This window comes from Bombus pascuorum, chromosome 2 (genome assembly GCF_905332965.1).
Source record: "Bombus pascuorum chromosome 2, iyBomPasc1.1, whole genome shotgun sequence".
Taxonomy (NCBI): Eukaryota; Metazoa; Arthropoda; class Insecta; order Hymenoptera; family Apidae; genus Bombus; species Bombus pascuorum.
In genome coordinates, this window is record NC_083489.1 from 733,785 (window position 1) to 761,493 (window position 27,709).

The following is a 27,709-nucleotide window of genomic DNA, read 5'->3' on the forward strand; positions in this document are numbered from 1 at the left end:
CAACGCGAAAGTTACGTCAATACGAAGTTTGTAGGTTCGGTGGGAAAATATTCTTTTGGAGGATGAAAATGTAATTTTCAGATCGTTTGACTTTTCTAAACGGCTCGATATACAAATCCAAATATAATACGTTGTATAATTATTTTATTTTTTTGAAATGCAAGAATCTGCTTTAAACTGTAATTTTCTTGTTTTCCCCTTTTCACCAACGAATTAACATATAGTACTCGCTTTTATTAAAACCCCAATTCCGTAATTGCTACTTAAAGAGGAAAAAGAAACCTTGTCACAGCTGGTTCAGCTTCTATTTGTTGAAACGCGTGGAATTTCCCTGTAATAATTTCGGAATGTAACATAATCAGAGCGCTGGTAGATACCACCACTCTGTTCTCACGAGCACCAGCGTGACGAAATTAGCTTTATTTTTAACGTACACACGTTTCGAGCAACGCGTTTCAACAATCGTAAAAGTCGATTCTCCGCAGGATTTTAACATACGCGCGACTATTAATTTCTCGAAACGCTTTGTCCATCCATCCTCTAATATTTCGGTGCCACTCGTACATAGTCCAGAGGCAGATTCGCGTGCCAAATAATAAATATATGACAAAGTGAAATTTTGTCTGCGCGTGAACAAACTCGAATCGCGATCGTTCGAAAGGTATACACGCAAAAGGAAGAAAGAGAACGGAAGCTTTAACCCGCGTATGGCTGGCCGAAAGATACGTGTGATTGATATGCGGATAAACCACTTCAGATGGAAAATCTGTTTAAATCAACTGAACGGCCATATTGGAGAACCATTTTGCTAAATTGAAATTGCTCCGACCGGCGCATCCGAATCGAAAATCTAAATTAAAAAGCCATTTCATTTGTCTGCCGAATAAATATCGATTTTAAAGGTAAAAGAGGGAAAGAGTGTATTAAAATTTGATATCGAAACGTGTGAATGAACGAATGCCGGATATATTTGTGAAATATTTAAAGAACGAATCGACCACCCCGAGATCGATACTTTCGATTTAAGAAACGTTTTCGTTCTTATCGACGGTAAGCGTGATTTCTCTTCAACATGATTCCTCGTAAAACGTAATTAACTTTGAAAAAATAACAATGTAACGTTCCTAGAGAAAGGAAAGAAATAATAGGATTAACATAGAATTTACAAGGATAAAAATTGCAAAATATTTGCTGATTAAATCTCACTTTCTTGTTTCCCAAGAAACTCGTTACTCCTCATCAAGCGAGCACATCCTTCTTCGCTTTCTATTCCCATAAAATCATATCACAACAGTGCACGTGTCTTGTATTCTACCCGGCTGAACGCTAAGACAATAAAATCTTGACGTACAATACAGATTACACGATGATTCATAATCCAAAAATATAACTTTGTCACTGTACTGGAACTAACAGTTGTTCTATGACATTCTGTAACGATCGCTGTAACATCGTAGCGATAGCAAACGGTCTACTCGTGACAATTAAAATTTCCTAATTTTAAGATTACGATGGCAGACTCTAATCGATCGAAGCGTCTTTGTGGAAAAGAACGTAAGTGCCGAGAAGACAAGTTTCTCGGGAGGAAAAGAAAACTTGCGCGTTGATCTATTACGAGAGAGAAAAGCGTATCCGCAGAGAAGCCTGTACGTACTAGCACCTAGTTGTGAATAAAACTTGATGTTCCATTTATTTAGATAGACGGCATAGACAAAGGCCAAGAAACAATTAATTGACGTTTATTGGCACTTATATCTTTCTGTACGGAGGCGACGTTGCGACACCATCTTCCAGCATTACTAATAACTATTTAAAAAAGGGAAATCGCGCTCGAATTCTATACCACGGTATTCTCGTTGCTACGATTTTCAATTTTGCCACTTAACAGCGTTTTCTACGAGCATTCTCCAATTATTTCAACATAACGTTCGATAACGTAATTCCTTGGCTTTCAACGACGTTAATCACCAACCTTTGAGTCACGATAAATAACTGCAATCCGTTAGAACTTTCTTCTCTCCAAAGAAAACAAAATTTCGTGTTATAGACATTACCATACCGTCGAATAATATTTTACCTTTACGCAAAAATTTCAACTTTGCCCTAATTCGGTCTTCTCCGAGAATCCATATTCGCGCTCCTCCGGTAAATACTCATTTTCTTGCTTTCTACTTCCATAAAATCATACACCGTGTCCATCTCTTTAAAGGCGAGAATAAGCGAGCGTGAATGGAATTCACGAGCGGAGCAGCAGATCGAAAATCGTTCGACTTTCTACTCGCCGAGTGAAATTTAAGGCAACGGCCCTCGGTGGTGCGCGTTGGTCGTTCGCTTCCGGCTCGTGTTTCCGCTTCGACGAGGAGCCAAAGCCGTTTCACAGCCGCAAAATAGCGATGGCACGAAGTTCAATATGTACCTACTTTGAATCCGAATCAAATCCAACGCTCAAAGTTCGCTTCGTGCGGTTCGAATACTGCTATTATAACCAGACTGCGGATTTTCGATCATTTTTATACATTTATGGGAAATTTAAAGGCGCGGAAACGTACAAAACTCGCGTAATGTGCAAAAATATAAAAAATCGGAAGCAAAGTACTTGTTACCGGTTTTAATAAATAAATTTTGCGACGTAAATTTTCACGTACGTTCTGTTTCTTTAGTTGCGTTAATAAAAATATAAAGCCGCACGAAAATCGAATATCTTAGCATCGAGCGATAAATTAAACAATGGCGAAATTTAAAATCGCAGAAAGATTCGAACGACGAGTTACCACAAAATTCTATTGAATTTCTATATTTTGGATACACGTAATATTTTGTATACGATCAATTTAACCTGATTACTGCTCAAACTTTTTCGCCATTTTAAAATGTAGCTTATCATTTATTATCCAAAAAAACTGCATGCGTCGAATAAGTAAAATTCATATTTCTATCGACTGCGATAACCGTTTCGATATATTAGAAAGCAATTAATTACGAACAAATATATAAATCAGTGATCCGTCGAACATCGCGCGTACTAATAAAAGTTATTCTAAATTTAAAAAAAGGTGAATATAGGAGATGTTTTTAATTTTAGCCGCGAAATGCTGCTTCCTATTGTGCCACTGTGAACTCGTTGTTTGCACAATAGACGAGGAAAAAAAAAGAAAGAAAGTCTTTCACCGACGATGATAACGAATCGCGGGCGGTAGATTTTTCGAGAAATCGGTTGAAGTGGTCGTTATCTCATCGACGAATCCGACTACGAGTTCCCAGCGAGCTCCAATCGTCGATTACTTACAAAATACACACAATACGCAAAGATATAAAGGATATTCGAAGCGAAGTACTTGTTACCAGATTTAATTTAATTTAACGGATGAAAATTTACGTAGATCCTATTTCATTACGAGCTAATAGACATACGAAATTGCATAAAAATCCGCAGTCTACTCGTAACGCGTAATGGCTCGTTCATCGAACACCGAGAAGCGTTCGCAAGATGTCTTTCAATTTTAGAAGGAGTACTCGCAAATTTCGTAAAATTTGTACAAATCTCGCGTAAGAATAATATTTTGATGTTGGAATTAATGGATATTCTGACAGGTACTGATCGGAGTCGTGCTACGTATCCTATTTATGTGCCTTTACAAGATGGATTTAGTCGATTGTCAGCGTAGAATCAGATTCTGCACGAAAATTGCGATAGAGAATTTCGATGATAACCGAGAGAAATTTTAATAGAATGGAGAATTTCTGGTAAAATACTCGTGAAGCATTTCGAATTTTACTATTCCATGCACGAGGGTCGTGCAGACAGTAGAGAAAGAGCAGCACATCTGGAATACCAGTTTGTTTAAGACGAATAAAAAATTAGAGCAAAGGACGGAAACGAGTAAAACCGCAAATATCATAGGAAGACTAACCAACTTTCATATTTCAGACTCTCGGTAATAGCGGAGTACGAAAAGTATCTGAATCTTTGGTCTAATTGGAAAACCACGTAAAACAAGGATGTTGTTACGGCATAGATAATTTGAAATAGCGATATTCCAACTTGCCTTCGCTATACAGGGTGTCTCGACTTTCTTCCGACCAAACTGTCGGTATATTCTATAGGTTAGGATAAGAAAAAAATGTCGTCATTGGAACATTGTTGAAGAGTTATAGCAAAAAAGAAAGATATACGAAATGAGCGACAACGAACGTAGGTTATCACGTAGGTCAAAGTGCGAACAGATCGGAGATACTTACATCTAGTAGTAGTCGGAAGGTATCGCGATACTTCCGCGGCTCCAATTTCAACGACTAACGAACGAGAACTCCAAAGAATAATAAATTCAATCTTTTCTCCCTTCGAATCTTGTACCGACAGAAATGGTGAACATTTCGAAATGGAGTTTTAGTCGAAGTTGTAGAAGCATTACGATACCTTCTGTCTACTATGAACACGTTACCGCTCATTTCCTATATCGTTTTCATTTTTCTTTTCTTTTCGTTACAACTCCTCGACGATGTTTCCAATGGCATGCGTTTATGTAACGTTTTTTCCTTATCTCGACCCGCAGAACACGCTGGTAACGTTTGGCTGGAAAACAACTGGGACACCCTGTGTAAAATTTGAACAGGTAGATAATAAAATTATTTTCCTATGTCTTAGAATCTACTTGCAGTAGTCACAAGCGTGACTTTTGTTTTTATATTCGCGAAACTGACACGGAACCGTAGAATTAACGTACAAATAGTGGTAGATTAAGCGATTTACTCTAAAGTTTCGACAAATTTAAACCGTGGCTGCAACGATTGAACATCTGAGAGCTTTTGCAAATTGACGTTCCTTTAACTCTGTAGATCGAGTTGGTAACTCAACTTTTCGATTATCGTCAAATTCCTCTTGAAATTCACAAACGTCACTGGTTAACAGTCCATTCGCCTTTGCCATTTGCGGCATTACAAATTAGATAACGTTAGCAGTTTTTCCAGATGTACATCGGTATTCCAAGTTACCGATAGTATTCCGAATATTCTGCGTTTTCTCTGATAACCGGTTTGGCGTAACAAGCGCATTTCGAAAAGACTTCTTTGTTCGCGACTGTAGTACATGTACTTGGACATTTATCTCTACAGGCACCACCCCTGTTTCAACACTTATGTCGCCGTTTCTTGCGAGGTGTTACTCATCCAAGGTGTTAATCACTCTTTCAATCTTGCAAAAGAAAGGGAGAACAAGAAAGAAAAAAGAAAAAATTGGTAACCTGTATCGATGCGTCGATCGCTTTCAACGAAGACACGTTTCTTGAGGTGCTTTGTAACGAGAGAAGGGCGGTCAGAACACTTACGATCGCATACAGTTTCTCTACCCGTATTAGATTCCCGCACTCATCGTCTTACCAACGATTCGACCGTAACGTTATTATCGTAAATGCAAACTGCTGTAATTCGACGGAGGATTTCTTTTCGAACAAACGTCTTCAGCATTCGAAAAGCGCAAAAGCGCAAAAGCACGACGGACGGTACATCGTCACCGGTGAGATTTTCGATTCGCGTCGCTATTTTCAACGTGCGAATGGAAACTTTGGCGATATTACTTATTTAAATTACGTATAATTTATGTCGACACGCGAACGAGTCTAGGTGACTGTAAGCTTCCACGAGCACGCTGTATCTTTCCATGTAGCTGCTACAGGTAAAACGTTACGTTTCGGACGACTCTCGTAATTTTCGTATCTTCTGTCTGTTTCGCGATTCGTACGAACGGGACAGTCGAAAAGGAAAGAAAATATCCGAAGAGATATAAACGCGAAGAAGAAGAAGCGAGGAGAACAGCAGGATTAAGCTCGAATCTATCTAAAAGCATTGTTTCGTCTTTTCGAAATATCGAGAGTTCAAATCCAGCGAGCAAATGTTCGGAACATACTTGCGACGTATTTGAGCCCGTCGCTAACACGAACCTCCGTATATTTGTATCGACTATCGTACGAACATTAAGAAATTGTTGGGAGACTCCAGACCGAGCCAGAAACGCGAAAAGTCGATTCCACTGGCTGGGCACAATGCCCGTCGCGTAATAAAACATTCTGGCAATGGTATCCTCGACCTCGTAACGGGGTATCCGTCAAAAAATATACTCGTTCCGCGAGACACTGCTGGTCTTTCCTTATTTCTTCTTGAATCTCGACGGAATCCTCCCAGCCATATACTTCCACCCTCGTAGATCGTTGATGGCGTGGTCGTAGATTCTCGGACGTGTGTTTCGTTTCTATGTGAGACCGAAGCTGAGAGCAAAAGCGAAGCGTGTTTGTGATCGTATGGTATGGCGAAGAATTTTTTAAGGATATTCTCCTTCGTAAAGAACTAGTTTGCTTCATAGGTGGAATATATGGTTAATTGCGATAGAAGAGGATTTCTTCGTACGCGAGATAAAACTAGACGGAGAAACGAGTGCAGAATATTTTGTATTAAAACGTATCGTGATTTTTATACTCGGTATTCGGGAACTTTATAGTTCAGGTAATCGTTGACCGAATCGTTCGCGAAATTAAAAGTAAACAGCGTTGAATCTTTTCATACGTTTGCTACGTTCGTATCGTTACGTATGTTAAACTTGGAAAAATTTGTAGTTGGTAGCGTGTTATTTGGTAGAAGGAAACAACTTTTAAGACGTAGATGTTTAATTTGTAAGATGAACGATTCTCACGGATGATCTCAAATGCGAGAAATTACAATGTGTTTAGAATTGCAAATGTGCGAAGGAATTTAAAATGTGTGTATATATAGATTATATATGTTAGGTTGTATTAAATATACAACGAGATTTTGGTGGCCGCTTCGTACCACGAAGAATTTTTAAAATCTCGGTCGTTCCGCGCGAATTAAAATTGGACAGAGATGAAAGTGTTAGCTACGATCGATAACGTTTTTAATTGATTTATCCGATGGATTTTCTAGTCCTTCGCGACAATAAATTTCCCGATACGAATGGTTTTCATAAATCAGTCTAAAATTGTCGAAAAATAAACGTTATTTATGTATCTGCCACGAAATTGAGCGTAATCTTTTTCTATAAATTCCGTTTAAATCTCGCCGATTCTCGTTCGTATCCAAATTAATGAAATTGTAATTAATAGCGTTCGTTTAACGCGGAATTCTATAGTCCAATTCGCGTTTCGATTCGTATTTCGATTTTTAATCGAGGCTCTTATAAATCCAATTAAAAATTATAGTCATAAACTGGGTGTTGTACCGGCTCCATAAATCTTTGTTGTCACAAAACTCATCCGCATTTACGAACCTTGTACCTCGATAAACGAAATAATGGTTACCGGTGTTTATTTGGTTTCGCCGTTTTATCGCAGAAATAAAACGAACACCCTCGAGACCTTTCGCGTTGTATCCATAAATTCCAAGTTGCATTATCACTTTTATGATTAATTAGAATCGTACAGAAGGAATAAGAACGTTGTTATTGTACAGCGGTATTGTTCGCTCAATTGCACGAGCAATGCGTTCGAACGAACGAAATTACGGTCGATGACGCGCACTTGGCTTTGGCATCGTTTCGGTATCCGGAATAAAATGGCTACTAAAAGAGATATCTTAATTTATCGTAGAACGGAATTATAGCGTTTAAAGCCTAAAACCGGCACGGTTTCCTGTCACGGTGTTTATGGCTGTTTAATATATCATCAACGACTGCTAATCTACGTTTATTTATACTTTAACCGGTTTAGCATAGTTTATTTAGTTTGATGCGCTGTCATTGATAGACTGATTTATAAGCGTTATAAACTCGCAATATATAAGTGTACGAGCTGAGTAATAATAGATAGTAGATTGAACCAGTCAGACTACTCACTCTGTTACTTAACTGTAATACGCGTGTACTTATATTTAACGCTTTTACCATCAGCAGCAAAATCAAAAAGAACATTCTCGAGGGTAGAACGTTCGGATTGTTACTGCCGCTTTAACGTTTTCACACACCTAATGTACTATGTGATAAATATATAATATACTGTTCAAACGTGTGATTTACATACTATACGAAGGATGAAATGCGATTCATGGAAGAAACGGGGTCAGGAAGGTTTCTACCGGTTACCGGTGTTTATTTCGCTTATTTCGTTATTATCGTTTCGTCGTTTTATTACGAAATGAGACGAGCAAAACTTCGTTTTTGGGAAAATCGGATTTGAAACTTTGCGATGCACGCGTGAATTTCCTCGATTCCCAGCTGAGCAGAAGATAATCGATAACAGACTATTCTGCGTGTGAAAATAAGTCGGAAACGTAGAATCAAATATTTTTGCCTGGAATCTCATTTCCGAGAAAATTGAATTTGAAAATTTACCTGGTACGCGTATACCGCCAATTCTTCGCTCGACGTGTTCGAGTTCTGTTTTCTCCAAAAGGAACCCTTGAACGACAAATTTCTATTTTTCCTTTCCAAACTTACTTTCAGGCAACGAACAGTCGCGTAACGTAGAATAAACTCTCGTCGATTGCCCATTCTCGCTCGATCGACAATTGCTCAAATTCGCGTATCTTACGAATTTCACATACCTTACAAATTTTCAAATTCGATTTTCTCAAAAACGAAGGTTCGTCTTATTTTGAGCCGTTAAACACCTCCGGCTTCAATCGCACCATGAATTACCAACTACCTGCGTAAATAACTATAGAATCATAATGGTACGATGCAACTAACGTAACGTAAGAATATACAAACGTATTTTAATGCTAATGAAAGTTAACGTTAAGTTTGTCAGAAGCATGCACAAGCTTTTAGAGAACAAAGGAGCTTAAATCCATCAAAATATCGATCGATGTTTCTATTGTTAAAGATTTATTAACTGTGTAATCCTTTTCAAACGAAACAAGTACGTTTAAAGACAAAAAAAAATAATGGATCTTAATTGAAGTTCAAAAACGCTTATTAATGGAATAAAAACACAGACCAGCTATTTAAAACTTTTGAATGGCCGTACATTGATATTGGAATCGGTTCAACCATAAATAAGCGTCGAATTTTAATATTTTCTATCGATCCAGGTTTAATTGGCGATATTAAATTTTCCAGCGGATATCCTCCTTGGATGTCGCGTACCGGTGACACGATTCCTTGAAAGCGAGTCACCTTTAACCTTTAACCGGCACACACTGCAGCCTCGTGATAATATTTGCACGGTAAATTTTGCACCCCTGTGATAATAGTATCTTGTCGAGCGGTTGTAGGCGGATTTATTGTAATATATTGGAAGTTTTAATAAACCATTTGTTATGCTCGTGTCCAAAATTAATATTATTTGTATCGTGGCTTTATCGTTCTTCTATTTGTCGTGAAAACTGCTACGCAAAGTTACATCGTGCGTAACGTTCTTCACGGTAAACGGTTTGTTAAATGCCTGGATAAGTTATCAAATAAAGACTGATAAAATTGTCAAAATTCATATACGAATCTCCAAAAAAAAAAAAATCAAACTGATCAACTTCTTCGCTTTTCATAAAATTCTTAACTAGAACAAACATAATGTACATAATCAACGTCCAACGTCTCAACAAAAGAAACACTTATTTTCATTAATTTATTTATCACGATAATCCCAATGAACAAAGGACTTAATTCGAATTTATTTCTCACGACGCATCATATCATAAATCGTTATATTTGTCACAAACATCGAACGTCTTTCGAAAAATTTGTTCACCTCTGTGTGTACGATGATAAATTTTACAAAAAAAAATTCTATATGGCTCGATAAGATAACGAATAATATACGTAAATAGATGCGTAGTAGTTGCGAAAGTATAAACACGAAGTATAAGTCAGAATCGGTCCAGCCACTCTGTCACTCGAACATTAAAAAATAATGGTCGTGAATGTAATTTTCCTCCGCATTTCGACTGATATACTCGATCGACGTGATTCTCGAGCGGCTCGCAAACGTCGTAGAACGTTAAAACATTCTATACCGAGGAACGTATTCAAACGATCACGCCATCTCGGAAAAACGGCGATCCATCGTTTCGTAACAGCCTTTAATTTGTATAAAAGCATCGGAAGATGGGGGGAAGGAGAGAAGGAAACGGCGAAACATATTGCAGCCGAAGGGTGCCCGTAACTTGTGCATCGTGGCGACCTCGATATCGTAAAATTTCTTTTCGGTAATACCACTTACACGAACTTTCCTTCGCGATCGATCTGGCCTATCAGTCAAGGAGAAACCACCGATCGATAAAGCGGCAGAGAATCTCGAACTCGAATCCCAATACCGAAGCGGTCGACGGCAGTCTGGCAAGCGGGAAAATCCAATTTTTTAATCTTAACGTTTAAAGGAAAAGAAAAGAATTTGTTCTTCCATGAACCGATAATCCTCTGAAGCTTCCAAGTTCACCTACATCTTTTCTCTTGTACGATATAGCGATCGAACGTAGCGTCACGAGGACAAAGCCACCAGATTTTAAGCTTTACTTAATCGTTACCTTGCCGTTCCAATTATTACTTTATCATTGGAATACGGGTTTTGTGTTACATCGTTATATAGATAGGTCGCTATATTTCAGTTATATTTTATATATTCTTCGATGCATGTACAAACGATGCAAAGTTTGTAAAAATTCAAACTTTAAGAAGATTTATAAAAAGAAAAAGAACTGTTATAGATGATATAAACGTTGGATTTTTTTGTACGGTAGCTTACACAGTTGTTAACAAGAGCGTGTAAGTTCTAAGTGCAACTTTCTACGATTTTTAACTCTTTTTTTTTTTAGCAGATACACCAGGTACTTTATCAGCGTCGAGCGATTAATCAGATAATGGCGAAATTTAATATCGCAGAAAGAGTACCGAGCATCGGTTCGAATTCTTTCGCGACTTGATATTTAATTAATCATTCGCTATCCAAAAAGCCGCGTGTATCAAACGAGTAAGATTTATGGAATGGCAGCTTATCGCTGGCCTTTCGTGATTGCAAGGGGTCAACGCGATTTGCATACCTTCATCTTACTTGCGTTTACTTTATATTACATTTTGATGACATCTATGTATGTACTACATTTATCCTGCTTGCCTCGGGTTTACTTTTTACCGTGATTCGTTATTCGTGATTATCTTTTACGATCGCGTTTCTTCGATAATTCTTTCATCCACGAATATCCATCCTTTTGCAGATTCATCGAGCATTCTCTTTAGATCTTCGTCGGCTTTTCCTACTTTGTTGCGACTCCTCGCTACATGTTCCAGTCTTTCACATTCTGTTTCGCAAGATCCGCACCTTTTGCTTCGTCCCGCTTCCCACTATTTGCCGTCTAATTCCTCGTTCCCGTATCTAAATCTTGCCACGATCTTTTCATCCTCGTATAAATAAAATCTATACTCTCGCTAACCACGATAACCGTTTCAATACGTTTGAAATACGATCGATTCGATAACACTATCGCGAAGAAATATAATAAACAAAAATAATCTCTGAAGCACCGAACGGGGTACGAATACGAAAGATGTTTCTAATTTCGGCGGCGAAACGTTGTCTCCTCGCATCGTACAACTCGTTGGTCGCACGACGAACCGAGGAGAAGAAAGAAAGTGTGTCGCGGACGACGATAACGAATCGCGGGCGATAAATTTTTCGAGAAATCGGCTGAAGTGGCCGTTATTTCATCGATGAATCCGACTACGAGTTGCCGGCGAGCTCCAATCGTGAGTTACTTTCGTGTCGTTCGTTTCCTTCGAGCGAATCTCGACGGAAGAAGTTCGACGCGGATTCGACGACGCGACGATTTTCGTCGACGGTGCAAAATTTTTCTGGGGAAAAAGGGAATTCGCAGCGGAGTGTTTTCTTCGCCGCGATCGATGCCTGGGAAAAATCGACGCGGAGTCGAATTGCAGTTTGCCTCGTGCTGCTCCAGTGCTTGCGAAAGTTGTTTCCTGTCCTTTTGCTTTTTCTTTTTCTCTTTCCGCGGCTTTGCGAACCAGAGGTTTTTATTGAAAGTTTCGAACGTTAGTCGGCAGTGAAACGGATCGTGCGAAACGGGACGAAGCTTACGGGTTACAACGACGGACGAAAGAAAGTTTTAAATTGATACTTGTGTATAGAGGGTGGAACGGGAAAGGTCGGGACAAAACTTATAGGTAGTACGTGTTAATAAGGCCAAACGTAGGAGTTGTCCCGTGGTACTCCGCGCCATTTTTTGGCCCCGCGTTATGTTAAATTGGAGCTGCGGGATCCCGTAAGACGTTGCTGGCCTGTGCGTGTAACTAAAACTGTACGAACGACGACGCGCACGACGACCTGTTTATCTCGAAACGTGCAATAGTCCGAGGTAATTTTTCGCTTCGTAATTCGAATATTCGATATAAAATTATTATCGATAATAATGATTGTCGTTGTTAAAAATTATTGCTACGAAAATTTGCTAATCTGCGAGAGGCTGAAAGGTTTCAGTGCTTGAAAATAACGAATTTCATCGAAGTGACGAAACGTTTACACAAGAGAGAAGAGATTTTGCTACGAGTTTCTTACAGAAAAAATATCTACGAGATAAGGAACGCGTAACAGAATCTCTTTCGTTTTACGTTTGCAAATCTACGTGTATTTCGTTTGTAATTGTTAGATAAAATCTAACATCTCGTTTGGACATAGTAAAAATAGAAGCTATTTTTGCATCTGGATTCCGTTTCCGTCCGATTGATTTTAATTTTCATCGTTAAGAATGATTATCCTAAATTAGATAAAATTTGTTTCCCTATTAAATATATCTACTCCGCGGGGTCTCGCGGGATTGAAAATAACGAGTCCCGCGGGATTGCAAGCCCTAGTCAAGTAGCTAAGGAGAGTTCGTACAAACTTATGTCCCAAAGTGCTTTATCGAAGAGTTATAAGCGTCTAAAGAATATTTCCGAGAAAGTCGTTCTTAATAGAATTTTTATATAGAATCGCGGTACACACACAAATGCATTTACTGATATTTCTGCAAGAGCCAGGAGTCTTCGAAAGAATTCGACGAGCGAAAGCCTGCGTTCTAGCGGAAAGAGGAAACTTTGAACGTTTATTGTAACTGGCAAGACAATTAATCTTTGTCTTGCAGTGAATCTTTAGCGGCTTTTTCGGACAGCCTGTACGAGTATAAGTGTATCGTTCGAGTCTTTCGTTAATCAGAAATACAATTTCGCAAAATTACACCGCCTTTTTCCCGTTTTACTCTTTGAACTTTCGCTTGCCACTGTATGTACAAGAACTTTTATGCGCTATGTACGATGAAAATGTACTATCTGCTATTTGATAGCGAAATAGATTTATGCAGAAACTATTGCAATATGACCAAGCGTGGAAATTATGTAAAGGAGTATTAAGGATATAACGTAGCTACTTACTGGTACAGGTGAGTCTTTGTTTGGAGTTTCGAACGTTACTTGCTAGTGAAATGTATCGTGCAAAATGTGACGAAGCGTGGCGATTACGTAAGAGAACGTTGCGTGAAGAGTATCGCGTTGGCGAAGGATTTTTATCTATTAATTTATTATCGTGTAAATTTCCTATTCGTCATTTGATAGTGAATCGATTACAACGAAATGTATTATTATATTATAATACGACGTAGTTTAGAAAGGTGAGAGGGTTTTACGTATTATATTACTTTTGCTAAGAAGAAATTCTGAGATCAGAATAGTTGGAAAAAGTTGGTAAAGGAAGTATATATGACGTGATACTACGAGTTTACGTACAATGCGATAGGATATCATTCTCATAATGAATACGAATGAAGGTAAAAATTAGTAAAAATTGATCGATGTTAATAACATTTATATGGAAAGAAAGGTTGAAGCGTTGAAATTAAAATTTCAAGTTGTTAGATTCGAGTAGTATTCTGATATACGATACAATAGGAGTGTTCTACCGTTCGCTCTCGACGAAGTTAACTGTAACGCTAAGTCTATTATTTATTAACAAAGCAAGTCCTCTGAGAGCGTAACGTGGTAAATTATGTAGATTTCGTTAAATCTTGTACCATTGTTAACGAAATGAATTATGTAAAACGTAGATCCGAAGAGTCGAAAGGTTTCTTGATTAATTTAAAAAAGGAACTATATCTATATTACGGACCGTCGTATATCGTTCGTGTTTCTTGTATCGTACGTTATACGAGTCTATAAGTAGGTTATTCGATATAACGTAATATTACTTTAATTGCTCGTAGCCATTATTATTTAAATCGGACGCAATATGCAAGATAAATGTCGCTCATTTTTAATTTTCGCTATTGCCGATCTACGAGCAGACTAATTAATTCACGTTCAGTTAACACGCTCGCGATTTAATTAGTTAATTTAATCAAATGGTAAACGTCCGATCAGCGTTGCGATCAAATATTATACTTCTCCCTTTTGTCATTCTCATTGTTCGTTTTTCGTTCCCTTATCGCTGCTGCAGTTATCGCTTTAACCAAGAAAATACCAGAGAAAATATAACTTCACATTATATCACATTCGAGGAAATTATTTTTCGGACTTCTCTAATCGATAATTACCTGCTGCCCATTGTATTTCGAATCCCAGATTTGTAACGTATACGTACGACAAACGGTTTTTAATGCTTGATATCGTTCTTATTAATTTAATATGGTCGAACGTAATTGAAACGTCGTTATTGTATTTAAATTCCATATACCGACAGTATTATATCTAATTTCCTAGGGAATCGAATATTCCTAATTAAGTATTATTACACTTTATCTCTACGCTTTATCTGAAATTCCTCTTTTATGCCTGTGATACGAAATATTAAACATTAATTCAACGCTAATAGATGTAATTAACGTATCATCGTCGTTATATCTAAATTTAACGTGCAATATCATCCCTAATTTTCTATAGTATCGAATATTCTAACAAATTAAATAACACTACGTATTATCACGAACTCCTCTTTAACGTATATCGTATAAAATATTATATGTTAACTCGTGATTAAACGACGTAATCGAAGTATTATCGTTAAACAAACATTTCATTTCCATACGCGTATACTGTTATCTTTAGTCTCTATCGAAACATCAATTATTCGCAATCAACACTATTACGACGGTACCGTATTAAAACATCAAATATTAGTCGAATATTGGTCGGAACAAACCACGTGTCATACGTGATATTTAATTTCTATCCGCAATCCTGGAAAATATCACAAACATCGGTCGGGATAAACCAAATATATCATCGTCATTGTCATCGTATCTCGTTCGTACTCGTACTATCGATCCCTCGATGTTTCGGTTATTAATCAAATATTAATAAATTGCAGCTAAATTAGGCTGGATTAATTCGATCGATAGAGAGAAAGCCAACGATAACGGTCAAAATAGAAGAATGAAAATGTGGATGGCTGCTGTCTGCTGTCAGAGCGTGGAGGCAGAATTCTGTGACAGTGGAGAAGGATAACGGCGTGTCAGCCGCAGACAAGAATATCCCAATGGCCGTGACAATTTTAACGATAAAAAAAAAAAGAGAGAATCGGCGATGGAATTGCTCTCCCTCTTCGTTCCAAGATTTTCCTCGCAAATCCATCGTGTCCTTTCGATCCGCGGTGTTGACTTTCAACGTTTCAGGAATGATATTACGTCAGACGTAATTTCCTCTTCACGCGATACTGAAAATGTTCTTATCGCGCTGCGAATTTTTATGCATTTATTATATTTAATTTAGAGATGTAAAATTGCATCGAACGCGTATGACGTATAAAAATATGCGAGATAACTAAAGTAAAGTACTCGTTATAACGATTAACAAATAAAACGAATCTCCGTCCGAGTTCAGCAATTTCCCTTTTATTTGCCGTCGCGTTGTCGCATTTCGAATATATTACGTTTGAAATATTTGCTAACATAGAGTCAATTTATTTGAGATTTTGGACAATAACGATGCGAAGCTTCGACAGATGGAAAAATTCATTTTGTTCGTTTTAATAATAATGCATTTCTCCTACTATATCTTACGTCACTCCGTATTAAGTTTTGGTAATAAGGTATATTCTTGAATTCCAACTCGTGAAAACTGATTTCTCCTCAGACATTGACAGGAGTGATCGTTTTTTTTTAAATACTTTGCTTAATTACAAGAATCGAAAAGTCTCGTACACAAAGAATGAACCGAATATGGAATTTCAAGATAATTTGTCGCAGATCGTCCTGTCAATAGGATAATTAAGATCATCAATGAATCCATTTTCTGATTCGATATGAAAAGCGAATACGAAAGACGTTTGGAACAAGAAATCGTCGAATGTAAGAAAGTATAATTTATATTAGAAACGAATATTCTAAATTTGAGTAATAACCTTAACGAAATAATTGACCCCTGATTAAAAAAGGATCTTTAAACCGTCGATTTCATCTCGTCTATAAAAACAATTAACTTTCGCGTATAAAGTTATACGAAATATGTTCAGCTCTTGTACAAGTAGCTCTCATTTAAGCGATAGTTGTGCAAGTGCCATTGAATCGATATTATCCGATACTGCTCGTTTGAAGCAAATTAATCTTTCATACTGAACAAAACTAAATTGCTTTGATAGCGATATAGAGGAAATCGCAGTGATAATTTTTAACGTAGCTGCAAGATACAATTCGATTAAAAGATCGTTTACATTTGCAAACTGTCTCTTAAATTTAATGCACGAATCTCTCTCTCTCTCTCTCTCTCAAATGAGTTAAGGTTGGTTTATATCAACGATGATGCTATTTCACTCAAGTATAGTCCGATACTTTTGAACCGAACGCGTAACAGAATTTTCGCGCAGAGCTTACGCTTCAAACTGTCGATTGCGTTTATGCGTACCTAGTTTTAAATTGGCTCTATTACGTATAAATCCTAATTACAAATATGATATTTTTTTCGAGTAAGATGCGATCATTTACTGAAACTTATTCGAAACTCATCTCGTTCTTACTTTAAACGAGCGGAGCTATCGGTTCCTTTAACGGGTCAACGATAAATTAATCGAAAGGTAGATACGTAACCGAGAAAGTAAAACGACAGCTATTAGTTAGAATAATTAGATAAGTATTTAAAAATTGATACATGAGTAAATAAAGAAGTAAAATGAGAAATATTGTGTATTTCTTTTTAAAATTCACAGTGTCGAGTAATTTATACGAAAGTTCAGTAATCTAAACATTGATAAATTACGACAGATGAATAAATCAACGAGGAAGGGGCGTCTTACGTTTTTTGCGATACATGTACAACCATCGTTATTTATTTATCGGTTCAATGACAAATTGGAAAGAACATGTATAAAAAGCGGTAGACTACGAGAAAGGAAAGGCGGAGGAAGTAACGAGGGAAATAAATATTCTACGTTCGTTACTAGTAAGTACACGAATCTATTAGTCGGCGTTTACTTAAGTCGACCCAAAGTTGATTAACCGACACCTGCGACAAATTTCGATCGAGTTTAAGCTTCGGCAAGTCGAATCACCTGCCTCTCCCTGGAGAAGTAAGTTGGAGAGTGTTACGACGAAGGAGATGATGAAATCACGTAATCGAATGCCGAATAACCCGTTTATCTGAAAACTCACGATTGGAAGAGGGAAAGTTACGTGAAATGTACTCCGTTCTTCGACCCTTATCGTGTCTCTTTAACGATTCGTACGGATTCTCCGGCGCGTTATCTACTCCGATTTCTGGGTAAAAGCCGCGGTCAACGTCGTTACTTCTCAGGCTATATATCTCGAACTTTGAAAAATCCTGCAATAAACATCTTTTTCTCTTTGTGTCGTTAGCGTAAAATTCGCGCGAGAATAAATTTTACGGTTTCGTGATTTTCTAAATTCGATTTTGCGAGTTTGTAATTTTGTAATTTTCTAAATCTTACGATCTCGTAATTTTCTGATTTTCTAAATTTTACGACCTTGTGATTTTCTAATTCTCCAGATTTTATGATTTCGTAATTTTCTAAATTTTCCCATTTTATCGCACGCACGTTTGAGATTATTATCAATCGGTGAAAGTTGAAACGAATCGAACAACGAACGATGGAACGTAATCGTCGATCACGTAATCGTGATTTTGGAACTTTAAAACGTAGCACGCTTCTCGTTCTTCGACGCTTGGATTTAAGCAAAGTAGATTACTCGTCGTATTTCAAGCGATTCTATCGATATTTTTTATAAAAGATTTATAAATTTGACAGAAGCAACTCGACAGGAATACTCCGCTCTTTTTTCGAAGCAAAATTTTCTCAAATTACAACTAAAGGTAAATCGTTTCTTTAATTTGAATGGCACAACGATAAACGCGTGTTCGAACGATATAGTATAGGTAGTATATCGAAGATTAGTAACGTCGAATTGCTTTTATATTTTAAAGTGCACCTTTGAATCGACCGAAACCTTTGTTAGAACGAAAGACTATAGTATATAACAAAGAAAGAAAAACATAAGGAAGAGAAAAAACGAAGGAAAAGAAAAACGATACTGAAAATGGACACGTTTAGTGAAAAATCAATATCAGTTTCACAAGTGTTACAACGGCCAGTTAATTTAACTTGTCAAATGATCGAAAAACTCACCCCGTATGCTCCGAAGAGCGTTAGTAAAAGACTGGTACTTGGTATACTTTCACCGACTAGGTTAATTTGTAGAATAATCAAGACTCGTCTCATACGCCCCGAGGAGCATTGGTAAAAAAGTATGATTACTTTGAAAAACGTTAGATCAGCTTCAACGTTGGGTCATGCCCCAATTACGGGTCGCGAGTTAAGTTAACTCGTAAAATAATCATGATTCGCGTCGTATGCTCCGAGAAGCATTAGTGAAAAAGTAATACTAGTTTCAAAAACGTTAGATTAGCCTTAACGTTAGGTCATACAGTGGCCGGTCAGGTTAACTTGTAAAATAATCAAGACTCACCTCGTATGCTCTGAAGAGCAGATAGAGCTCCCTCGGCTTGGCGTCCATCGGCAAGCCGCTCACGAACAAGGTGCGCACCTGTAACAGAAGAAAGAAAGAAAACGATAATCGAGTTAATTAACCCGATCGTGGAAAGGCCGGAGAGAACGAAGAGACAGAAGAACAAGGGAGCAGAGCGTACGAGAATGGAAGAAGAAGTCGAGTTGGGACGAAGGATGGACGAAGATAACCTGGAATTAGTCTACTCTCTCTTGTTTGACTGCTGCCCTCGCGACAGCTAATCGTCGAATTAATAGGAGACGGTAATACCACCTTTTCTTCGTCTCCTATTCCCCTGCCAATTTAACGACCGATTTCGCCTCGGTTCTCTCGCTACATCCAAGCTAATTCGGTTTTCGTCGATGATTCTTACGACGGACGTTGGAAGATCGGTTCCTGGATTTTGGGAACAAGTAGGATCGTCCATGAGTAGGTTATCCGTGTTGTCGATTAAAGTGTCAGTGGAATTTCGTCGACGAAAAATTTGGCAAGTTTTGTACGATTTTTGTTAAGGTTATTCGGTGTATGTGGAATTAAAGAAACGCGTGGGTAAATTGTAAGGTATTGTAAGTATATATATTGTGAATATTAAAGTACAAAGTGTGGAATACAATGTAAGCTGGTCCAGATCCGCACGCTAGCAATGTTACCCTGAGACTAAAAGAACCCCCGAAACCAAGGTCGCACGTGTACCGCTTATGGTCTGTCATCGACGCATTCTTTTGTCTATGCGCTATCGATGACCTCGGCGCTTGAGAAAACCAGATGTAGAGTTTTCTTAGAAGCGGCGATCACTTGAACGATTTTGAAACGTTTTAAAAAGTTCTAATTACCTACATGTGGCCTAGAAATCGAGAGAGTCACAACTGGAAGGATATTATTTCAAGGGTAACGTTTGTTAAGAATTCTCGGTTCATTCCGGCGATCGCTTCGCGTACTAGAAATTCCGATGGCACGTATTTTCACGATCTTACGACAAACGATAGGATTTAATCGAATTAAAAGATACTTTAATCCGTTTTGGCGTTAGCCCTGTTCTTACTTCTACCATCTCTACGTAGGTATACGCAATTGCGAATTAACGATATGCACAGCGATAAAACACGATAGTGCGGTAATAGATAAACGAAATAAAATTTTAAAGATACAAATTGCTCGTGTCACTTTTACGTTGCACGATATTTAATTCCGCGCATTTTCACGGAATTGCAGCAATATGCGCCAACCAAAGTGTTCAAACTACGTTACATATTCTATTTTGTAAAGCTCAATACCGTAAATTCAGTTAGGCGTTACGTTGTTCGTTTTAACGTAGAATTCAATTATCGCGAATGGAAAATCAGCTTAAAAAATACGTTCGCCGGTAAACGCGTTGATAAAAGTTTCGATTCGGAAGCAAATGAACGTCGGCATCGGGTGTAACGCGAACGAAAAATAACACGAAATAGACGATCCTCGAGATACTTGACTATATTAATTACGTCAGCCTTATTACGCGGATCGTAATCGGTTATGGATTACGGGTTAAATTAAGCTTGCTTGATTAGCACGTGCGATGCGTACACGATGAAGCTTTAAGTGAGCATGGTAAAGTGATAGATGGTGCGCTCGCACTTGCAGAGTTATTTTCGACTAAGTGACGGACGTTTTCGTACTACCGCGTGCTTTTGTTCCTTTCCATCCGTATTTCGTTAGCAGATACGTTGCGCGACGTTAAGGAGATACGATGAGTACGACAGAAAGAAAAGTAAGTATACGATGTGCTTGAAAAGCTGTTGAAGCTAAACTGTCGCGAATTGCGAGCACGGAAGAGAATTTTAATACGCAACGAAGAAAGGACCGTTCGATTTCTTTAATTAAAATCACTCCGAAGAAAGGAAACACTTTGGTTCGTTTTATCGATTTCAAACGACGCTCGAAGCGCGTCGCGTATCTAAAGAACGCATCTAACGAGAGCCATCCCGAACCATCGAAAATGAGAGTTTCTCAAACAGGAATATAAAGATGGTAGGAAGCGGGAGAGACACCCCGATTCGCTAAAAATTCGCTCGATTTCGAGCTTGCATCGATCGAGCATTCGAAAAGTTTTCCATTCGTTGCGTACTATTTTTGGAACTTTTGGAACTTGGCGAAAAATTACGATCGAAAATTGCAAGGTTTGCGGTGTCGCTTTTCGTCAAAGAAGCAGACTTTAACGCCTTATTAACGAACTCGTTACGCGTGGCTACGAGAAAAGAAATTAAGATCGATGATACGTACATCATTTTTCTTGTTGCTGGCAGAAACAGAAGCTAATAATTGCCACGAACGGAGTACTTAATGAGAATGTAATTGTACGCTACTTGTTACGTCACGTGATTGATGGCTTTCGATCATTAGAACTCGGTATGAATTTACAGGCGGTGTATTTACTAATTTACATCGTTTAAATCATCGGGCATTTCTGCAGTTTCCCATTTGCGATCTTTTCGAATTAATTTAAACGTGCTAGAATTATCGAACGTAAAGTGACAACGTTCTGATCTTTCTCGTCAACGATTTCTTTTTGCTGTATAAATCCAGCGTCGTTTTAAGCGTAACAAGAGATTACAGAGTGTCTTTCTATCGCATTGCGACTGTCCGACAGAACAAAAATATTGATTCTAATAACACGCGACCAACATCCAGTAATTACTACGTTACGGACGCGAATAGTTACGTAGGAAGAGGAGAAAAAACGAGATTTACGAGAGCCAGTGACGAGACAAGTTATTTATCGAAAAAAATTATACGATCGAGTATTCTCGTTCTACGAAGTTATGGGATGATATTCGTAAAGAAAGATCTCATCGATCGTTTATCCTCAAAAAATATTCTCGATCGTTTCTTTTCTATTTGAGAAACCTTCTTTTTAATCGAAGAAGGTTATTTTCGAAAGGAAGAGCGAAAGTAGTAACGGCCGAAAAACAGTGGGAAAATCTTTGAATCGATACATCGATAAACTTATTCTCATTGATCGTTTTTACGTGTGTTTCCATTCGATACTGGATGTCTCGCACGAGTAAACTTTTGGCGTTGCTTTATAATTTGATCGGTTTGGTTGAAACTTCGATACATTGAAAAGGGCTACTTAAAGAGACAAAATAGCGTTTTAAAAAATGTCGCGAACGATCGCAAGTATCGTCTATTTAAGGTATACGATCGTAATAATAGTTGGAAATAATAGTTTGTTTCAGCTTAGGTTTCGTTTCAACGTAAAATTAAATCGTTTGAAACACTTTTTTAAACGATATTTTACCTTTTCAAATAATCTTTTCCAACGTATCGAAGCGTGACAAAGCTCGAAGATATCGGCCAAATTGTTAAGTATTACTCGTTTTTTATTCGTCGTCGTTGTTTCGATTTCTTGCTTATTTATACGTTAATTTAAAACATTGATCTGCTTATTAACTTTCATTCGAAATAATTATTGCCTTCGATTCGTTTCGATCTCTTGCTACTTACAATTGTGCCAATAAAATTACCTGAATATGCAATCGATAATTCAAACGTTGAGCAAACACCGAAAGTTGTCGGGATTCGTGGTATTTTCCCTTCAACCTATTCTTGACCCAGTTTCCCGTGCAGTCTGAGAACGCATTGTGACCGCCACGGAAGTAAGCAAAACGGAGACGGTAAATTACATACTGATTTGGCGCTACGCCAGATGGGAAAGGCTGTCTTGTACTATGCTTCCGACGAACTTTCTTTCACGATAAAGGATTCACTGTCCGATGATTCGATTTACTATCTTTTTAAGACTTTTTAAGCGGAGTTGAATTTAAGCTGTATGAATTATCGAATGGAAAAAAATGTCAGCACGATTCCTAGTCCACGATTAAATATCGTTTATTCCAGGGCAAAAGACAGACAGATACTCGTCGATGAAAACGAAAATACGGGAAAATACCATCGGATTGTTCGATTACAATATTTAAAAATTTGATTTATCGCTGTATGATATATTTTGAAGTACCAAGGAATGCCGCGATCTATTTTCTTCTCATTCTTTCGTCGCTCGTACTTTCTTTGGAATATAGACGTTAACGAGCGAGTGAGAAAAAAAATTGTTCTTCGCTGTAACTTCTATCGCGAAACGTTCAACGCGATCAAATTTCACGTCCTTGTTTCTGTAATGATTTCAGAGTACGGATTGTAAGAATTTACGTGTTTCATCATGTGTACCCTATGCTACGTCTTTGCGTCTCTATATCCAAACCAATGGAACCTCGACCGTTCCATATCTTATACGATGAACGGTGTTAAGAACCACCGATTCGAACGTTAAAACGCGAATAATCGGACACCCGGTACAGGACGAATGGCCAATGGAATTCGACGGAAGTCGCTTCCTCGAGCGGAAACGCGCGTACGTACGGACTGTCCCGTGAGAACGCTGTCGGGATCGATCCCGGTGCAGCGAACGCATCGATCTACATCTTCTCACGTATTGTCTCCGCAGAAGAGGAGAAGCGCTCGCTAACGCGATTTCCCACAGGAATAAAGTGCCGCGTAATGCGTCGGAAACAATGCTGCGAACAGGTGGATAAGGGAAACACGGCGGGGAACGATACAACCAGCCGCTTTCACTGCTTTTAATGGATACCCTGGCGCCTGTCCCCGCGATACTTTGACGACGAATTAACGATTGTGGGATGCGAACTGTCGCTGATTTCGAGGGTGCTGCTCGGTGGAGATTCGTTTGATGTCTAGTCTCGCTATTTCTCTTTTCAGATACTTTCCGTTTCGTCGTGTTCCGATCCTTCTCGAACGACCTTCCAAGTTCAAGATCTTGGAATCTTCGCGTTTCGTCGCTTTGTTTTTCGCTCTGGTTTTGGTAGACGAAAAAGCTTTTCTCTTCTTCGAGGAAATTTTTAACGTAAGATGGAAAGAAAGAAAAGGATCGAGAATTCTCGAAGAATCGCTAACGACTTTTTCACGTCTTATCGAAACGGATACTTTTCATTTTCTAAGAAAATATTTAACGCCTAGATCGAAACGAGAAATTATGGATGTCGATAACGATGTTTTCGTACTTTGTCGAGATTTCATATATCTTTTTAATGTTTTCTTAACGAAAGTTCCAACAGCCTCGAGAAAGGTTATAATCTTTTGAAGGAAAAAATGGAAATACGAAGATCGATAGATCTATCGATGGAAGAAAACGAGGTAATTCGTTGCTCGAATTGGCAATAGCTTGAAAATAAATGTCTTGCACGAAGTAATTCGTATCGACAGTCGATCGATTACCGAGAAAGGATCGTGTAGATGGTGGAATTAAATAAAGATTTAGATAAAGATATCGTGCGGATTTATTGGCTGTAACACCTGATATTAATCGACGAATTAGCAAACAATAACCCATATTCGTTCACGATCCTTTTCACTTTTTAAAATTAGCATAAAACGTTACATCGTTGATTATATATACGTATACGTATTAAACGCGTATTACGCACTTAACATTTCGTAGGAATCCTATTTGCTTGCGAGAGAAAAAAGATCGTAATCGTCTACCCCAACCTATCTAAATTTCAAGTAATTTCCACTCTTAAAATTGATTTAATTTATTATCAGCGGTATATCCGCGTCGAGTTCTTAGATTCCTTTTTACGTTTGTCCCGGACGTGTGTCGAAAGTATCTCGTTAAAAGCGTCCGATTAGAAACATTTGAAATTACAAAAATTAAAAATCACTAGCTTCTACGTTTTTAGTTAATATCGTGAAAATATGAATTTCTCTAAACGCGCATAATCTTGTACGAATCCTTCCCGATTACTTTGCGTTGATCGTTGAGCTTTCGCTGTGTTTTTCGTAGGCAAAAACCAAGGTAGTAAAAAGGAGGATCGCGACAGGTAAAGCGGTGATATAACGCGACGAAATCGCGAAAAAAAAAAAAGAGAAAGGAAACGTTCGCGTTCTTATTCGCGCGTCGCGACGCCGTGTTTACTTCGGCATGTGCCGGAAGAAGGAGGCTTAAACTCCCTCTGCTCGTGTAACACGATGACGTTGATATTCACGAGCGCCTATTCAATTTAACCTTGCACCTGCAAGCACCTGATGCTTCGCTAAGGTTTTCCGGATGAGCGAAATCAAGTACGTCCCGACGAGAGACGGTGAAATTCGGCGCCAGCCGAAGACTCGCAAGGCGTAGCACGCGATTCCCCTAAATGCCTCAAAATGGAACAAACGTGTGTAATATTATACGGAATACGGTGATTCGTCGTGAAGCAGTAGGTAGATATAGTGGACACGTGGAGTATGGATCGCCGTTCATCTTCTCTTCCTTCTTAATTCGATTCGTTGCTTGGCGTTGATTCGAGGAAACGGCCAAAAATTATACGGAATGCGGTGGAATAATAGAAGCGGATATAGCACGTGATTCGTTGGCGCGACGCTTGGTTTTTCGAGAAATCGAATTTAATCTTTGTACGTTTTCTGTTTCTTTTAATTTAATTCGTCTCTTGGTGTTAATTCGAGAAAATGGTTAAAAAATTACGTGGCATGCGGTAGTGGAAGAGGAAAAGTGGATGGCACGTGATTCGGTAAGTCGTTCGCGCGACGCTTGGTTTTCAGAGAAATCAAATTTAATCCCCGTTCGTTTCCTCTCTTAATCTAGTTTCATTCTTATTACTAAATTGGGGAAAGACAGATAGTTGCGAATTTGCAAATTCTTCCAGCGAATATAGAAAAACGCAAAGAGCTACACTGATTGCACGAAGTGGATGAAAGTTAATTAAAGGTCGAAAGATCGAAATTCAATTATTTAGAAATTGAAATTGAAACGAAGCGTACGTAGTAACGCGAAGGATTAAAGATCCGATAAAAGTATCGCGGTAGAAGATACAGAGTAATTACGTATTCGTATATTCTTTCGTTGAAATCGTTTCAGATTAAAATCGACACGGATGATCGGAAGTTAAATCTCGTCTGGGACTTTGTCGGACAAATCGCCAGGTTAAATAACTTATCTTTTTGTGAAATCAAAGGAAGATTACTGGGAAACTATTTACGAGGAGAAATTTTCCAACGTTATTAATCGAATTATCTGGAATTGGCATAGAAGCTACAAGAAAATTGCTTCGGCGTAAATAACTGAAATGACTTTAAGAAATATAAAGCGAATCTCGACTCTTGTAAGAATTATTCCGAATACGATCATCGATATCGTACGCACCGTATCACGGTAATAACACATCCGGCTTACAATCGTAACATTTGTCAGAGCAGACAAATAGAAAAATCGAAATTGACACCGGTGACGGTAAAATCGCCCATCAACTACGATACGAGAGAACAAAAATTCAGCTACCTAATTTTTGTATCGGGCATAAATTTGGATTCACGGATGAACGAACCGATAAAACGGTGAAAGTGAACTGTTTTAGCAATCGCAGAAAATTGGCAGCGTTCCACGGCGATCCGCTAAAAACTAGTTCATTTACTTACATATACCTGTTGGAGCTAACCAAATCCACCGATAAATTGGTGGGTTCTATAGAAAAACGCACAGTGTTCCATCCATCCATATCTACGAGCTGGCGATTTATGGTTCATCGAATTAATAGCTCACAGGTTTAGTCTCGAAAGTAAAAGAAATCTCTTTGATCGCTTTTTTCCATCGAGCTCGTGAAACGCGTTCGACGACGTTCTTTAAAAAGATACGATCGAATAAAATGTACCGATATGTATAACTGATAAATATAACGAAACGTAAGTGATGTTCTTTTCAGAGATGGCTCGTTATATCTTGTTTTTGCGTCGTGCTTCTCAAAACGAAGTACTATCGTCGAATATAATTCGTTAATGCGACAAAACGTAAATAAGGTCCTTTTTATTTTCGACGAATTAATTACCGTAGCCCGTTTCGGCTTGTACAACGCGAGATCGTTGAATAAAATTTATTAATACGTTTTAATGACAGATATAATGGAACATAAATAAGAATCTCCTGACACATTAATCATCGCGACGTGTTTTTATATCTTTCGGAACATACGATTCCCAAATGCAATTTGTTAATGGAACACAGCGACAAATGTGATAAAACGTGAATACAGTCCCTGTTTATCAATGAATCATCGTAGCTTGTTTTCGTGTCATTTTTTTTTTTTTTTTTTTTTTTTTGTTTTGAAAACGTTTATTTAGCTCAGGCTTTATTTTTGTAATTACTACTAATTACTGGTATAATAAGTAAGAGTAACATCGTTTTTATCGTATCGTATCGTATGGTAATAAAAGGCAGTAGTATTTTCCTTGAGTAGAGTTTTTCTTAAATTAATAATTAAATTAAATCGATATAAATTTTGTTTAATAGACGAATAAAATACAATTAGAATTCGCTTGTTTACAAATTACCCGCTGTAATACTTGTTTTTCTAAAAGAGAAAAATATATGAATGTTTTGTAAAGCGAGCGAGTAGTTGGCTATTCGAGTAATCCGGGACTCTATTTGAAAACCCGGTAACAACGAAACGTAGAAAATGGGACATTTTTGTCCGCATCGCGCACATCCTCCGTTAATCTTTTCTCGTATTAATTAATTACTCGTGGTCAAGTCGGGAAACGACGGTTCGTCGACCGACCATTATTTCCGGCTCGGCTGGCTTTTGTGAAACATTAAAAACTCTCCTGTCCTTCGTTGGAAACGACAAAATCCGTCCGACCGTAACAAGCCCTTTGTTATTAAAGATTCACCGATTAAAGCTTTATTCGTAACTGTCCGTTAGATTCGAGATTGTATTAATCGTAAATGAGAAAT

The 27,709-nt window shown here is 38.0% G+C and overlaps 1 protein-coding gene across 4 annotated transcripts in view; it reads right to left on the minus strand.

Moving 5' to 3' along the window:
* The window catches only part of LOC132904651 (protein couch potato-like), a 197,421-nt gene that overhangs the window by 91,989 nt on the left and 77,723 nt on the right, over nucleotides 1-27,709 (minus strand). For all 4 annotated transcript variants that reach the window (XM_060955335.1, XM_060955336.1, XM_060955334.1 and 1 more), the window contains exon 2: nucleotides 18,892-18,969. In XM_060955335.1, coding sequence (XP_060811318.1) covers nucleotides 18,892-18,969 — 78 coding nt within the window. The remainder of the gene's footprint in view (nucleotides 1-18,891; nucleotides 18,970-27,709) is intronic.